The sequence below is a fragment of the Dicentrarchus labrax genome, unplaced genomic scaffold (assembly GCF_905237075.1).
Source record: "Dicentrarchus labrax unplaced genomic scaffold, dlabrax2021, whole genome shotgun sequence".
In the NCBI taxonomy this organism is placed as follows: domain Eukaryota; kingdom Metazoa; phylum Chordata; class Actinopteri; family Moronidae; genus Dicentrarchus; species Dicentrarchus labrax.
This window is the reverse complement of record NW_026136715.1, coordinates 21,604,328-21,621,292: the sequence shown is the minus strand read 5'-3', so window position 1 is coordinate 21,621,292 and position 16,965 is coordinate 21,604,328. Positions and strand designations below refer to the sequence as shown.

The 16,965-nt window shown below is 39.8% G+C and overlaps 1 protein-coding gene across 1 annotated transcript in view; it reads right to left on the bottom strand.

Annotated features, from left to right (window-relative positions):
- Window positions 1–16,965, bottom strand: part of nphp4 (nephronophthisis 4) — a 156,701-nt gene that overhangs the window by 46,985 nt on the left and 92,751 nt on the right. The window contains exons 13-15 of the mRNA XM_051424893.1: window positions 12,065–12,202; window positions 3,212–3,369; window positions 566–757 (exon numbers count right to left, since the gene is read on the bottom strand). Coding sequence (XP_051280853.1) covers window positions 566–757; window positions 3,212–3,369; window positions 12,065–12,202 — 488 coding nt within the window. The remainder of the gene's footprint in view (window positions 1–565; window positions 758–3,211; window positions 3,370–12,064; window positions 12,203–16,965) is intronic.

Genomic DNA, 16,965 nt, shown 5'->3' with positions numbered 1-16,965 from the left:
AATGCTCTCATTTTTTTATTTTGAGGCAATTGTTCGGAATTGTCCTTAAGACGGCTATAGAAGCACCAGACTGCAATCTTTCCCTTGATCCCACACACACTGGCAGTTCCTACACCGACACACACACACATGCATCTACAACACAGGAACCACACAGAAACTTTTACAAACTGCAGTGAATATGCTTCTAGTGACTGTGAAAGCTCCAGCAGACTCTGTTTCCAGCGCAGACCCACAGAGTCTGCCAGCAGCTACTCATGGCTGGTTAGCTCTGGCTACCAGCATGCTGTTCCTGCTACATTGCCAGAGCCTGACACTCAAGGCCACGCCCCCTAATGTCACTGTTCTTTGGAGTTCTCTAAAGAATTTTTTTAATTTGAGAGGAAGGGAGCTAGCAGAGCTGAAGGGTGTAGCTGCACTCTAAGGAGCATGTACTCACATATACTGTAAGCAATCACAGCATACAGGCTAAATCTATACTGATCTTTATGACAACAGCAAATACACTGTGCATTACATGAGCTGCTGCTATCCGTCATTAGCAACACAACACAGCAGGTCTCACCTGGTAAACGCCAGAAACTGCAACACCAGCAGGTTGCCCTGTAGAGGGTCAGTCTCTTCACGCTGGGGGTCAAAGGGCACGGGCTCTGTGGGGTCCAGGACTTCTGCCACCTGTCCACTACTGTCCACGATGTCAGGGAAGCCAGCGGAGTAGAGGTGGGCCAGTGAGCTCCTAGAGCTGACTGAGCTGGATCTGGAGGAGAAAACTTAAATTAGAGAAACATTCCAGAGTCATGACCGCACATCGATCATTCTGCAAGCTGAAGAGACTTCAGAGAATGCCGTGCACCGGCCTCCCTTGGGTGATTTGTGGTTGTAAATGAGGCAGAACAATTTTTGAGTGGATCTGAGTGGAATAATGTGGTGTTTTATCATTTCAGACCCAGCTCAGCATATCTTGGATCAGTTCCATTCTGACTCAAGATGTTTATCTTTAGGGAGATAACTTCAATTTACTCACTTCATCCTGTTAAGCTGAAACTGAATTTCAATACCTGGCTGGACTTAACAAAACCGCAGTGAAACAATGATTAGACAGCATGAGGATGTCAGCAATATCCGTCAAGCAGCGGCACCACGAGAACGGTTACAGGGGAGAGAGAACGGGTGCCAAAGCGCTCCCTCAGGAGTTTCAAGCATAATTGGCAGTTATCTCTAATCATGGTGGCCACCTGTTTTTCCACAACTATGGTAACATTCATACTTTATACTTTCAACGCTGACACCAAACACTCTGGGTATTATAAACACAGTGCACAGATGGCTGGCTAAAGTGCAAGCACAGGAAAATGAACGATAATGTTTGGGGCTTATCACAACAGTAACACTGCCGGTGTCCAGTTGGTAAACAGTTGAGCCCACAGTGTCGTATTTGTAAAAGAATGAAGCCTTGATCAAACTAATTAAGGCAATAACAGTGAAGAAGACAGCTGATTGGGTTTTCCTCTGCGGCTCTGTCAATTTCATGCTTTCCCTCTCTCTTCCCCATCGCTCAAAGTTATATCTTAATTTAGCCCCGGTGGATTAATATTCAAGCCATCATTTGTATTTCAAAAGGGACTCAATCAGATATGCAAAGCAACTTCAATTAAACTTCTTTAGACTTCATTGTTCTTCTCAGAGAAGTGGGTCATTCCATACTGAAAACAGTCAAAAAGATGTTTTGGCTCCGAGTGAAGATGCAGAGATGTTTCAGCCCACTGAACTGAACAGCATCGTGTCTGGATCCAAACTCTGGGATTGGGAAACTGTTTTGGTGCCAGCTGCTTATTTACAGACTCTCTGCACTAATGCAATGCCTTGTTTCCGAGTTACTGTGCCCATTATTTGCAGGATGTACTTTCTCATTCGATGTCCCACCTCAACAGACCTGGCTGCGATTATGATATCCTCTCCAAACTCTATTATTAGCTGCAAAGTAAACTGTGAGCTCAATTCATTGCATTCTGTAACTCTCAATCAACTTCAAAACCTCCTCCTTGCAGCTGGATATAATAATGAATTTTCACACTAACAAACAATGCTGAGACCATTACCCAAAGTGCGACGTAAAGGCTGACACAACGATTTCTTTAAATTGGCTCTGAGCTGAGTTATCCTACGCTTACTGACAACACCGCTATACCAAGCAGCGAGCACATGCTGCCAATTAGTGAGACAATCGATATTCCTCTGTAGACAGCAAGACAGTGTACTATGGTGGTAATGAAGGACTGTACTAGTGTTCACACTGAGATACCAGGCCAGATAAAACGGTAGCATGTTAAAAAGATCTTTAAAGTGGCTTCATTCAATAATGTCTCCTACCTCCTATGCTGCAATGAAGAGGTTATCCTCACCAGAAACTGTGGTGAGGTGCTCATCACAGAAAATACAACAAGGAGAAGAGGAATAAATATGTAACAAACTTGAGCGCCATGGTAATCCAGAGAGGCCAGGTGGGCAATCATACTAATGTCATATATCCGGAATACACTAGAACGACCTTTTCTTCACTCAAGTGCTGACCACCAAATTAATTCCATTAAAGTCAGTATACGGCTGCACATCATGAGTATCATTATACTGACAAGTGCTTACCGTTTCACAAATAACAGCTGGCCTCTTTATTGCGATTCATGTCACACAGCTGGTGTCAACAACAACATACGTGAAGAGGTATTCCCCTTCCCTCTCATAAAGGATCAGGGATTGCTTCAGGATTCAGAGAGCAGAATGGTCCTAGCTACTGGATTTAAGACCAGTTTATGCAAATAACTGACCTAGTAATGATGATTCGGGGGCAAAGAGGAAAGCATGAAAACGGATGTCACGAAATAACATGTTTAAGGAAATAATAATCCAGCATGTTTTATGAAGTCTGTCCTGTGTTACTCTTGGAGTAAAATACATTTATGAGAGCTGTATTACAATATAATATTCCTTTGGACATTTAGCTTCCCATTTCTTTTCAACTCTTTTAATGCAACTATCACTGAAAATCAAGTTACCTTGGGATATCCAACCATCTTTTTAACCTGATCATACAGTATTTCTTAATGGCGGTTTCAACAAAACTGTCATGGAGGCTTTTTGTAGAATAAAAACATTCAGATTTTCTCAAACAGATCATCGCCCACGCCTGAAGAACACAATAGACGGGGCTCACCTAGGCACATTCATCCCCAGCGTGATGACAGGGGCATGGACAGGGGTGAAGGGCAGCTCCTGAAGTTGGTCTCCTTCGTCTTGAGCTGAAGGCGACACATCCCCTTGTCGCTGAAGGTCCATTTCCAGGTGGGCGATGTTACTGACACCTGAGCAGGCCTGGACCAATGTGGGATGACACATACAAGAAATAATCAGCTGATAAATAAAGAGGTAATCTGAAAACTGCTATAGAAAACTCATTTTACTCAGGGTGGACAGTAGTAGTTAAAGTGTAAAAAGAGGTCAGGAAACCTCAAGTGAAGGTGTTTGCAGTTCAGGATGATGTTTCTGTTGACGGTGTGAGATGTACAGTGGCCGACAAGGGCAAACGCGCCGCAAACACGGGAATGACCAAAAAACCAAAAACACATAAAACAAATGCAACAGAAAAACGCAGCAAGAAAAAAATGCAGCAATCACAGAAACGAAGCAGAAGCACAAACTTACAAACCCACAGAACAAATGCCAAAGAAAAATGCTGCAAATACCAAAAACACACAAAACCCCAAAACAACTGCAAACTGCAAATTTGCTCCACAAAACGGAAGTGCGCATGGCCACTAGGGGGACCCGACCTGAGGGATGGACCAGTCCTGTGGGACCAGACCTGAAAGACATGAAGAAGAAGAAGAAGAAGAAGAAGAAGAAGAAGAAGAAGAAGAAAGTTGGCTAAATTTTGGAGAGGAGAGTGAAAAGGTATGTTTTCCTTTATGTCTTTTTTAAACACTTGGCCGTAATCTTTTATTATTTAATATTCTTCTATAATATTGTTGCGGGGTTTTGTGTGTGTTTGGTATTTGCAGCATTTTTCTTTGGCATTTGTTTTGTGGGTTTGTAAGTTTGTGCTTCTGCTTCGTTTCTGTGATTTCTGCATTTTTGTGTTGCTGCGTTTTTCTGTTGCATTTGTTTTGTGTTTGTGTGTTTTTGGTTTTGCATCATTCAGTGTTTGCAGCGTTTTGCCGTTTGTGGCCAATTGCCCTTGTCGGCCACCGTAGAGATGGACATAGTAAACTAAAAGCAACAAAAAAAGATTTACTGCAGAGAGGTCTCTTTCTTTTAAGTCTACACAAACCATTTAAAATCATGGTGCAGGATTTCTTCCTCACCTTCCTACTGTATAGCATATATTAAGGGGACAACCCTTTGAATCAGTATATCTGCAATAAAGAAGTTCATCATGATTTCTGTTACTTTACACCCACAGTCATTTTATTTCTGCCAGAAGTAGACTGGAAATAACAAGTTGATTTAATGTGTGGGACAACATGAAACAACTGCACTGTAGTTACAGGCAGAAAGGACTTCAGAACTTCACTAAACACTAAAAGGTGGCTGCTGGATGTATGGATGCAATGCACAGTGGCTATATGTGACAGGGGGCATAAAAAGCTTAACTGTGTGAATGCCTGATTCTGATTGCCCATTGTTAAGTAACATGGCATTAAATAGATGTGTTAATCATCATACAAACCTAAGTTTAGCCACTAGAATTCTCCTCTCAGTGGTATGCTCAGTGTGTCGGAGGATCGTCATAGCATTTTGCCAGGATGTGAGTCAGCGTTTAAAGCTGCAGGAGGCAACTTTTCTACATTATAATTTACTTGGAACCAACAACTGTAAATCAACATCTCTGGTAGCAAAAGATGAACAGGATGACGCATGAATCTCAGAAATGCTGCTATTCTTATTTGAATGCGTGGAAAACCAGGAGACGTCTGAGGCAGAAAGTGTGACTTTGTCTTATCAGTCACTCCCTACAAGCTGCCTTGTCAATTCTAAAATCATTATTTACAGTTGAGATTTCCTCCGGGATGTAACGTTTCTCTTGTGTGGAACTGTTTTACTACTGGATTTTATCTGTTTTCGTGTCCCTTTTTTATCCTCAAAGACCTCTATGACACACCTGTTTGTTAAAAATGCTCTATAAATAAACTTGACATAAAGACAATACATCACCAAGAGAAAGTGGTAAGGTGTGCCAATGCAATTGCTCAAGCTATCGAAGGGCAGAATATCTGGGATAGATTATAAAGAGATGAATCAGCTCAGATAGTATACCCTTAAGAACCAGGAATATAAGGTATGCTAGTCTCATTGGACTCATTGCATGCAGGACATTTTTAAAACTCCAGAGACCCGCTTTCACTCAATTTCTACCTAACATCTAAATCAGGCTTTTACATACAGCAGGAGCTTATGCCAGAATGCACATTACCGTGTTAAACTGCCCACTTCATTCTATAAAATTTGTAAGCAAATCCCATGAAAATACCAATACCAAAAATGGGTTAGTCCATCTGTCTACTTTTCCTTTTCCCTTCTCTACCTGTGGCCCCAAGGCCATTAGTTCCTAGTTAAGATGCAAATCTTTAAAAGTGGGTCAGACGTTCCTAGTTTTATTTCTAAAGAAAGCTCAGTTATTTCCCACAGCTGGTCGCTGTAGTTTTTGGAAAATGTTACTCAGGAGTAACTAGTGCATTTGTTGGGGACTATTAGTGAATTAATACACATTTTGTGCAAGTACTCACTGCAGCAGGACAATGTACAGTTGAAACCCAGTGTATGAAGTTTACATACACTCTATAAAAAGACACATACGCTTTTTTTTATCACTGTCTGACATGAAATGAGACAATCACTTTTCCTGTTTTAGGTCCGTTAGGATTACCAAAATTATTTCTATTTTCTAAATGCCAGAATAATGAGAGAAGGATTTTTTTTTAGACAATTTTTATTACTTCAGAGTCAGAAGTTTACATACACTAAGATTACTATGCCTTCAAACAATTTGGGAAAGCCCAGATGATGATGTCATGTCTTTGGAAGCTTCTGATAGGTTTATTGACAACATTTGAGTTAATTAGAGACACACCTGTGGATGTATTTTAAGGCACACCTGAAACACACTGCTTCATCAACATCATGGGAAAGTCAAAAGAAATCAGCCAAGATATCAGGAAGAGAATTGTGGACTTCTCAGGAGGAGACGGGTTCTGTGTCCCAGAGTTGAACGTGCTTTGGTCTGAAATGTGCATATCAACCCAAGAACAAAAGCAAAAGACCTTGTGAAGATGCTGGCTGAGCTGGTAAGAGTGTGTCATTATTCACAGTGAAACGAGTACTGTACCAACATGGGCTGAAAGGCCACTCTGCCAGGAAGAAGCCATTACTCCAAAAGAAACATAAAAAAGCCAGATTACAGTTTTCAAATGCACACAGGCACGTGCGAGCAAGGCGGCCTTGGCTCAGTTACACCAGTTCTGTCAGGAGGAATGGGCCAAAATTCCTGCCAACTATTGTAAGAAGCTTGTGGAAGGATATCCAAAACGTTTGACCCAAGTCATACAGTTTAAAGGCAACGGTACCAAATACTAATGAAATGTATGTAAACTTCTGACTTTCAAGAAAGTAAAAAAAACATTGTCTAAAAAATTCTCTCTCTCTCATTATTCTGGCAAATAGAAACAATTTTGGTAATCCCAATTGACCTAAAACAGGAAAAGTTTAATCTGATTTAATGTCAGACAGAGAGAAAAAAGAAAAAGTGTCTTTTTTTTATACAGTGTATGTAAACTTCTGGTTTCAACTGTATGTGGGATTGACTCCGAAGAAACTGGAGTGTGTGTTCATGGTAATAAAGGAGCATGTAACCCAGTGCAACAGTGTGGTTCACTGATGTGTCTTAATAGTTTTTAGACAACAGTGGAGCTCTATGGCACAGAGGATAGATGTGTCAGGCTTTGGACACACAGACAATACAAGGATCATCCCACTTTTGTTTTAGTCATGGGATTTGCTGACAAAAAGAAAAACATTATTTTGTATGTATTTGGTGGTTCATTTTACGGATCTGTAATTTCCTAGAGAGAACTATGTCATTTAGTACTAATTGTAGGATTCAGTTGCTATCAGTTTCAATGAATTAATTCAAACTGATAGCTAAGGGTTTAATCAGTGCACAGCAGATCAGTTGAACATTTAAATTTGTGACATTTGTCTACAGGCAGGAACACAGTTCAACAAATCTTGACAATAAAGTTTCCAACAACAAATTCAGACTGAATGAATATTTGCTTGGGTTTGGAAGTAGATTTTTTTTTTCATGGACATTCCAAATTAGTACCAAATTACTTCATTCTTTGCAGGAAAATGTCCACACATAACCTTTTTTGTTGTGTGAAGATTATGTATTTTTGTGTAACCCTAGAGTCACTTCCTGCTTACAGAATGAACACAACAGTGGTAACGTTTAATTTAAACCAAACTGCCGTCCTAAGTGATGAGTTAAAAGCCAAAAATGTATTGTTTATGTTTTGACTTTGAGGCAGTCTTTTATTCAATTTGCAATGCAGTTGCAGACATTTTTCTTCTTATTATCAATTTTTGCTTCTTTCTACTTCACAATATCAGTTATTTAGGAAAAGAACAAGAACTGTTAATGCCTGTGGATCAATTCAACATTTCGGATTTTTTTTGACAAACATTAATCCCCTCTTCATTGTCATTGACAGACACGTAGCTGGAGGGGCATTAGCACAGATAATTAGCTAAGGAGGGCTAATGGTGTCATTTTCCAGTCAAGTGTATTTTATTCTGGTCTTTGATACATGTGCATGGTTCAGTTGGCCTATCAGATGACATGCATGGCTGTGCATTATTGGCTTTTCCATCAAACATGCTGGTAATAACCTCGACCAAAGTCATTCTGCAACATACACATCCATGTTCCTCCTCTGATCAAACATCCTGCAACGTAATAACCTCAGAGGATGCAAAGGCATGGTGTAGACGCCTTAGCATGTTTAAAAGGCTCAAAGTAATAGCTTTATACTGTATCTGAACCTGCTGCCATCAAGCCTGTGCTGCGTGACGACATACGAGCAACAGCTTTTTATAGGTAGGTGTGTTCAGGTCATGGACAAGGACAAATGGAGGTTTAAACAATAAATTCTGCAAGCTGATTTGATGTCTCAATATATGCTAAGATAATCTGACAGAAACTCACTTACAGTATCATAACTGAAAACTAATGGCAGCCAGCGAACTAGAGATATAATGCATCATACTTATCCATGACTTTAATGTTGACGGTGTTTTTTCAATTTCCAACAGAGCATTGTACATTATCAGCAGCAGAGTATGAAACAAGCAACCGTAATCAAGAAACTGCCACCTGATTTAAGAGAAAATATTTAAAGCAGTGTCAAAAGTGTTGAAAGATGAGTTTATGGAAAGAAGAAATACAGCATTAATTTGTTTACTGAGGACAACTTGAATTCATAAGCAATGAAATACACCCATCCTCAAATCAATACACAGTATATACAGTTTTGTAGCTACAGGCTTACTTGCTAAATTGCAGTTTATGGAAGATGTTCCCAACCTGGGGGTCGACAAAGCTTCATGTGGGTCGCAATGCCTTCTTGATTTTAAGGGGTAAAAGAACAGTAGGCCAATATCTCAGCATTTTGTTTTCTGTGATTGTTTTGTTTTTTAATTGAAATTATTATTTAAGATATAAACTGAGTACAAACTACAAACTACACAGAGCTTCACTCTCTGATAAACAGTCTTGTCCTGCATTAGAAAATTATGCAATAGCAGAAGCCCATTAAGGATGTATGGCTGTTAAAAAACAAAAAAACAAAAACATTATACAGACAGAGAATAGTATAAAAAGTCGCTTAAATATCAGGAAAACTGATCTCTGATGCAATTTTCAAATTGCTCAAAATTCATACAAATCGCTCGTTTTACACAAACTCCATAAAATATGTCACTTAGTGAGGGGTCGTCAGTTTAGGCAATGCTAAAAAAGAGGTCCCTTAAAAAAAAGGTATGGGAACCACTGGTTTATGGTAACTAATACGAGCAAACTTAAGATACATATTATTTTAACTCAGATTACTGATTCAGTTTGTTTTATGACTTCCTCTATTAGCTGTTAATTTCTTGAGCTCCTGGGTTTATAATACCTATTATGTCCTAAAGGTCAAGTGTGTAACATTAAGGAGTATCTATTGGCAGAAATTAAATATAATATTCATAGATATGTCTTCATGATTGTATAATCACCTGGAAATTAGAATCGTTGTGTTTTCGTTACCTTAGAATATGTTTGTGAATATGTTGAATGTTTCTACAGTAGTACCATAGTTACTTCCACATGCTTGGAAAACAAGTTGTTCCTGGCTAACAGACAAGTAAATTGTTGAAATTTTAATCATCTGTTGGAATAAAACAGCCACGTGTGGGTTATTCCCACTAAATAAAACACACAAACCAATCTCATTTCACTTGTCATACTTCATGGCATAAAAAATGCACATTGCTTGAAATTCAACCAAAAATGCCAGTGATACATAGGAAATAGATAAGTTGTTCTGACAGTTCCACAGCACGACCTAGTCAGTCTTTCAAAACCAAATTCAATTGTGCCTTTTTTAGCCATATTGTGTGTCTGATTATATTGTTATCTCCAGTAAGCCTGATCCACGGTTCCTGGATTATTACTGCAATATGATTCATAGCTTAAGCTATATGGATTCTGAGCATGAAATATGGGAAAAAAACATTAAACCTACTGCTGTCTAGTTAGTATATGAGCAAAGTACGCCACAGCAAAATGCTGTGGTGTACAAGCAAATATCTAGACATCCCTGCACTAGCAGGCTCATGGACTTGAGAGGCCGAAGGCTGTTCAAATGCATCAGGTCTGCAAGGGGCCTCAAGCACACTTTCTGCTTACTTCCAGAGAGTCTATTCTATCATAGTAAAGAGAATGAAGAATGCAGGAAAAGCTCTCGATTTACTCGTCAATATACATTTCAAGCCTTGCCTATGGTCACAAGCTTTAGATGATAACCAATAGTATTAGATTGTGGTTGCAAGCAACAACATTTTTTTTTTCATCGCTGGGTGTCTGGGCTCACCCTTAGGAACACAGACAGACATTTTGAAGGAGTCTTGAGTAAAGTCGTTGCTCCTTTGAATCAAAAGGTGCCGGGTCGGGGCCTCTGAGAAAGATGGCCGCTGGACGCCTCACTGTGAAGGTATTTCAAGCACATCAAACTGGGACAAATATCTTTGGCAGACCAAGAAGACACTGGAGGGATTATGCATCTCATCTTGGAATATATCAGGAGGAGTTAGAGGAAGTGGAATACCTGTAGCTAGGCGTATGTTTTCAGAAAAGTGCTCAGAGATGGATTACAAGGTCAAGATATATCCACAGCATTGAATAATGTCTGAAGCCCTGTCTACTGAATTTTATCACCATCACAGTCCAGTGGCCTCACAGACCTGATGTGATGATAGTGAGCACAGTAGGTATGATCAAAATCCAGACTGCAAGTCCCCACATTTAGATTTACCTGAACAGGTAATTGACATGTTGGATGTTATGTTTTTCCCAAAGTTATCTGTTGTAAGTTCACAAATCCCTATACTTATCAAACAATAATTGCAGTTTTTTCTACATCAATACATAGTACATCATCACATAAGAAGGTGCAAACCTCTTTTTGATAAGCAGAAAAAGATTGAGTTAATCCCAGGATTACAGCATTATGATTTCTTCTCCATTCTGTGAGATTTTACCACTGTTACTATTGTGCAGTGTGCTGATTCCAAAATATATGCATCTTTGTGGGTGAACATGGTTTAAATTAGCAAAGACTGCCTGCTGATTCTCAGCAGCCCACACCTACAACTGGGGGTAACAGGTTTCTCTCACATCATTTCAGGAAATTATTCAGAGCTATTAAAATCAGCACAGTGTAGCTGACTTCCTCATTCCTGCTATCCCCTGGCTGCGATGATAGGACTTTGTTAAGATGCATAGAGCCTGTCAACCAGTCAGATATTTTCTCAGATATCATTTCCATTATCAGCCGCATGCTACTTCACTAGGATCTATGTGGCTTCAATTAGACAGAGCTGGGTTGAAACAGCATTTACTAAAGACTGTTCACACTGGGTTTGACCTCCTAAGAGTGCTGTGGTGATGTTTCCTAGAAATTAGAAAGCCTATTAAATTATTTAAAAATACTTTTAAAACTATGGTATTTCACCTACAGTAGGTCTGCAATTAAATACTACCACTGTGACCCCCACATAGGCCATGAATTCCGTTTCAGAATGGGAGTTGTTACCGAAAAGCTAAATGTGGGAAACAAAAACACTAAATTATTATTAAAAGTGGTCCTGAACAAGGCCAATGAAACATATTTTCCCAGAGGGCAAAACACAAGGTTATGCAGGATACTGGATACCTTAAGAAAATTGAAGTAGCCTTTGTAGAAAGATTTGAAAAGCTAAGTCAAAGAATAATGTTTCTTTTGATTATAAAGATGAAACGGAGTAGCTCCAGCACCTCCAGCAGCTCCAAAGACAAAGAGTGTGCAGGGCTGGAATTCAGTTTGGAGGTTGTATGTGTGCGTGTGTGTCTCTTTATGGGTATGAGGCTGAGAGCAGAGTGCAGTAAAGGTGAGTGTGTCTTTGAACTCTATTGAGTGACTGTCTGCATATCCTGGGGGATGTATAAAAGCTTACCATGTTGTGTATTGCTGTGCACATCGTGTGTAAAGAAATCTACGACACCCTTTTGTTAATGCTTGTGTATTTTCCTCAGCATGTACGTGTATGAGAACAAGACTGTGTGTGTGTGTGTGTGTGTGTGTGTGTGTGTGTGTGTGTGTGTGTGTGTATGTGTGTGTGTGTGTGTGTGTCTGTGTGTGTGTGTGTAGGTGTGTGTGAGAGTGAGAGTTTGTGTGTGAGAGAGAGAGAGAGTGTACGGGGGTGGAAATCTTACGACATGTGACAGCTGGTGGGCCGATGCCAACGGGGAAGGATGGAGCAGAGAAGGAAACGACTGTTGCCATGGCAACGCTGAGCTGGAGTGGCTGATGGTCGGGTAGCGTGAAGTAGCTGCCAGCTGAGACAGTGAGAGCTGCAAAGAAACAATGCAAATGATTCGCTGTTATTATTATGATTACGAACAACAGGGCTCAGGAATACACTTTCCGCCAGAGAGACACATGTGCCTTCTTAGACGACAAACACAGACCATTACACTGCTTTGGCACTCATAAGCCCTTCTCACTCCACCCACTTCTCCACCCACAATCTTTCAACACTGTCATCCCCCAGCAGGTCCAACCCAAAACTGTTTGCCTGCTCTCTTCTGGCTTCTGAGGACTTTTGACTGAAAACAAAAGAAAGTGTTGGGAATAATCTGAGTTGCTGCTGGTCCTTACAGTTGTCTCAAGGGTTATGAAAGGGTGGCAAAACAGACATAGCAATCACTACAGATAGTTAATAGGAAAATAATATCCAAAAACAGCTGGCCACAACAGGCCACTCCACTTTCACTCCACAGAAAATAAGATTAAGATTGTTCCAGCTTGAAGTGCAATGCTAGAGAAACTGGATGTAGAGTACAGGACATCTGTGTAACACATCAGGGACAGATGTACCATCACTTAGTAACCAGTTTAGTTTATCTCAACTACAGAGAGAACAAGACTTTTAAGACTATCGTCAAAGAAAACAGCATCAGTCTGCCCCAAAATGACTTTTTCAAGTGACTTGTGACGAAGGCCTGTAGCAGCCGTAGTAATTATGACAGGAGCAAAGGAAGAGGTCAGATGATGTTATTATAGTGAAAAGTTCAATTTACAGAGCTGGTCAGGGTGCATGGTTGGATCAATAAAACATCAGACTTAAACGTGGGAAACCACTGTTCTGTTCCTGTCTCAAACCAAAATTCCCAAATCTTTTTGCTTTTAAAGCATGACTTTGATTTTTAACCACATGTTAAAACATTAACATCGTAACCATGACAATCAAAGTCCCATAGCCTTAACGAAGTAGCCATTTTCCAAACCTTAATTTGTAACAGTTTTGGAAGGCATGGACAAACAATGTATTTTGTTGTTTAATATGGAGGACTTGTTGAGGCTTATATTAGAGACAGCATTTATTCAGATTTGTTCCGATTTTTTAAGTTCATTTACTTTGTATTTCATGGAGAAGCCTCCCTGTGTTCTGATCTGTTTCCATTTTAAGTAGCTGTTTATGGTGTTTGCCGTGTCCTCCATGTTAACCTGTTTAGATAAAATTGATATAATGTACATTTTCACTACTTCCATCATGCTCTAAGTTCCTCTTTTTAACTGAAACACTGTTCTCATTCAAAATTCTACTTTGCTGTTCCTCTTTTGATCTTTTGTTCTTTTGACTGCAGACGATTCACATTAAAAGCCTACCTCGAAAGGGAAGCATTATAGCGTTTGAGCTACTGGAAGGCTTGTAAGGTGAAACATCTGTGCAAGAAGTGTTTCATTGATGGTAGCTTAACAACAATTGAAAGAATGGCAGTAGAAGTAGAAGGGATTGGAATTAATTGAAATAAAACGGTTTCTTTTTTAAGGGGAAACTCGGAGCAGAGGAGTGGTGAGTATGACAGGACTGCTCTACTGATGGAATTACTGCTGTGGAAATGGATCATGCTGAGTCATTATAATGCAATTCCACCTGCCCTCAACAATTTTTACAGAGGCTTTAGTAATGACCGGCATAATATTTCAATACCAGCCATTACTTAGACCTGTATTTGAGAATTTACGATAGGAGCCTGCTGTCTACAACCCACACACATTACTTAAGCGCAGGAGCTTGTGGCACATTTACCCCCATTTTTAAGTATTAGGGCTAAAAAATGGTATGGTTTCAAACAAGAATATCAACAAATGAAGGTTATGGTTTACATATCTGAAGAGTATTGTTTGATGGACACCATAAGAGAGAAACAGCATTTGAATGCATTAAACATTAATTTCCACTGTTTAACATGGGAAACAAGTAAGTAAATTTGTAATATATATATTAAGTTCAGATTTTTTTTTCATTGTAGACATTGCAGAAATAAAATTAACTATGATTGTGCAACCACTTGGCTTTTTTATGTTAAGAACTGATGATGATAGTCAGCCATCCTGCTTTTCCAAAGAATGACAATATGCAACAAACATAAAGGTCAGCACAGGGCGCAGCGCTTTTGTCCAATCATCAATCACAGACATTCATTACTACTGAGTGCTAAGTGAGAGTTTTGGTAAAAACACTGCAAATGTTATTTCAATCCAGAATGCTTTGAAGTTAAAAAGTCAGGACTATTTACGTATATCCAGACACCTCGTAATGAATTATAACTTATCATGTTATGGCTTCAGAAAGCGAGCTCATGACTCAACGCTAGCTGTTAAAATGTGTCTGCCTAATGACCAGAATCACAAGTAAATTTTAATAAAAATGTCTCTCAACTTCCCTTTTTTCTGCTACTTATCTACTTTTTATTGGCAGAGGCAGCAAAGTAAGTAGAGGAGCTTAGGCGTCCTTTTCCTGGCTACCTCTAGATCCTCCTGGGGGATCCTGAGGCATTCCCAGCCTTGACAGGATATATTATACATCTGGCGTGAATCTGCTCCAAGGTTTCCTCCCAGATGGATGTCAACAGGGAGGTGTCTAGAAGATATCCTGATCAGATGCCCTAACCAAACCAACTGGCTCTTTATGCAAAAGAGCAGCAGTTCTGCTTTGTGTTCCTTCAGGATATCTGAGCTCTCCACTTTGTCCCTATATACCAAATCATAATCTTAACAGCCAAAAGCCCAATTCTCTCCTTTAATGTACTGTTAAGTAGCTTTAAGGTTGGAAAAATCATCTTATTCCACACTGTCTGACAGCATCATATACATTCTGTATCAGCTTGTTCCAAATCTCCATTGAAGATATATGATGTTTACTCCGGGTGAAATATTTAAGCAGAAGACTCCACGGTTTTGATGACTGCACTATTCCATCAAATGGAAATATTCTAGATGTCTTTTATGCACATTTACCCCTAAATTCACCCTGACAACTTGGTCTCCTTGGAAACGTTAGGATCTTGACTAGAATTAAAAAGTTTGTGGGTTTGAGAAATGTTTGGCTGCACAGCTTGTAATGACTAACCCCCCTGCAGGTCAGTGAGGTTGAAGAAGTAAAGCTGACCCTGATATTTGTATTACAATTTGCCACTCCTCAATAGGCAGAAAGAACACTAAACTGGCATATGCCATAAAATGTCAAAGTGAGTATGTTTATACCTTTCATTCCTCTGAAAATGTAGCACAGCAATACTGCTGTTGCCTCACAGTAAGAATGCCCTAGTCTCAGAGCCCACTAGGTTTGACTGGGGCCTTCCTGTGTGGAGTTTGCTTGTTCTCTTCTAATTTTTCTCGAGTTCCCTCTTACATAAACTCTTTATACTCCATATCTATATCTGACTTGAACAGTTTGTTTTTTATTTTAATGTCATGCCAAGCATCTGGTCCATCTCCCATAGGACTACAAGATCTGGCTATAGTGGAATCCATAGTAACTAAGTGAAGTCAGGCTGAACACAGCTGCTGTTCGCCCTCAACAACTTCTTACAGCTGCCTTTTAATTCTTTCTTTCGGTATTTAAACACTGACAAGATATCTTTTGGGTGGAGTATCCTTTTAAAAGGCCTGGTAAATGCTAAATGTCACTGGAATAGAGATTTTAAACCAAAGTGGTTTGACTCACTTACAGTACACATGGTTTTATAGTGGATATATTAATTTGAAACAATCGACAGTTTGCAGACTATGGTACTCTAGATGTAGGCGTGATACTAAAATGAGCTGTTTTGGCTGTTGTGATTGGTCAAAATGTCCTCACAATTCAAAATGTCCTAAAATGTCAAGACAAGTGGGCAGTCACAAGTCAGTCCTCACATGTATTGCTAAGCCGTATCACATTCTACACACAGACACACACACACACACGTATGTGATATCACATTGAGTCACCACGTTATGCACACAGAGGGTGTGAAAGACGCCACACTCACTCGCATGTGAGGATCTCTCTCTCTCTCTCTCGCTCACACACACACCACACACACACACACACACACACACACACACACACACACACACCAAGAGAATACACAGAGAAAGGCAATTAGTAGTGGCATTGCTGTGGCTGCCAATGTTCTGAACTCAGCCTGTTTGCCCTGACAGCCAAGCAGATCATCTGTTCACATTCTGGCTTTATGGGACCTGCATGTGTGTTTTTGTATGTGTGTGTGTGTGTGTGTGTGTGTGTGTGTGTGTGTGTGCATGTTTTTTTTGTGTGTGTGTGTATACGTACAATATGCAAATTTCACTTCTCTCCTTTCTGTGTGAGGTGTGTTCTAACCTGTGTTAATGACAAGGACCTTTGTGAATGTTTATTTGGGCATCTCTTGATGATCAGTATGTGTGTGTATGTGAGGGGGAGAGACTGTGACATGAGGTCAAGCTCATTCGGCGTCTCAAAGAACGAAAGTGAGACAATGGTGTGGTTTCAAAAGGGAGGAGGATTAAGAGTGAAAAAGATGGAGAGACAACTGGAATGAAATATTGAGAACAAGGGGTAGAGGACTCCAGCACACAAAGGAGGAAAATATTAGAGATGCGTGAGAAAAGGACCAAGTCAAAGTGTGAACAATGGGGGTTGGATGCAAGTTATGATGAGTGAGTACGCTCAGGATGGAGTGAAATGCTACAAGAAAGATATGATCAACTGGTAAGATTAATCTGCACTAAATGATAAGAAATAGCCAAGACAAAGAAAATTATTACAAATGGTGCAAGCAGGGAT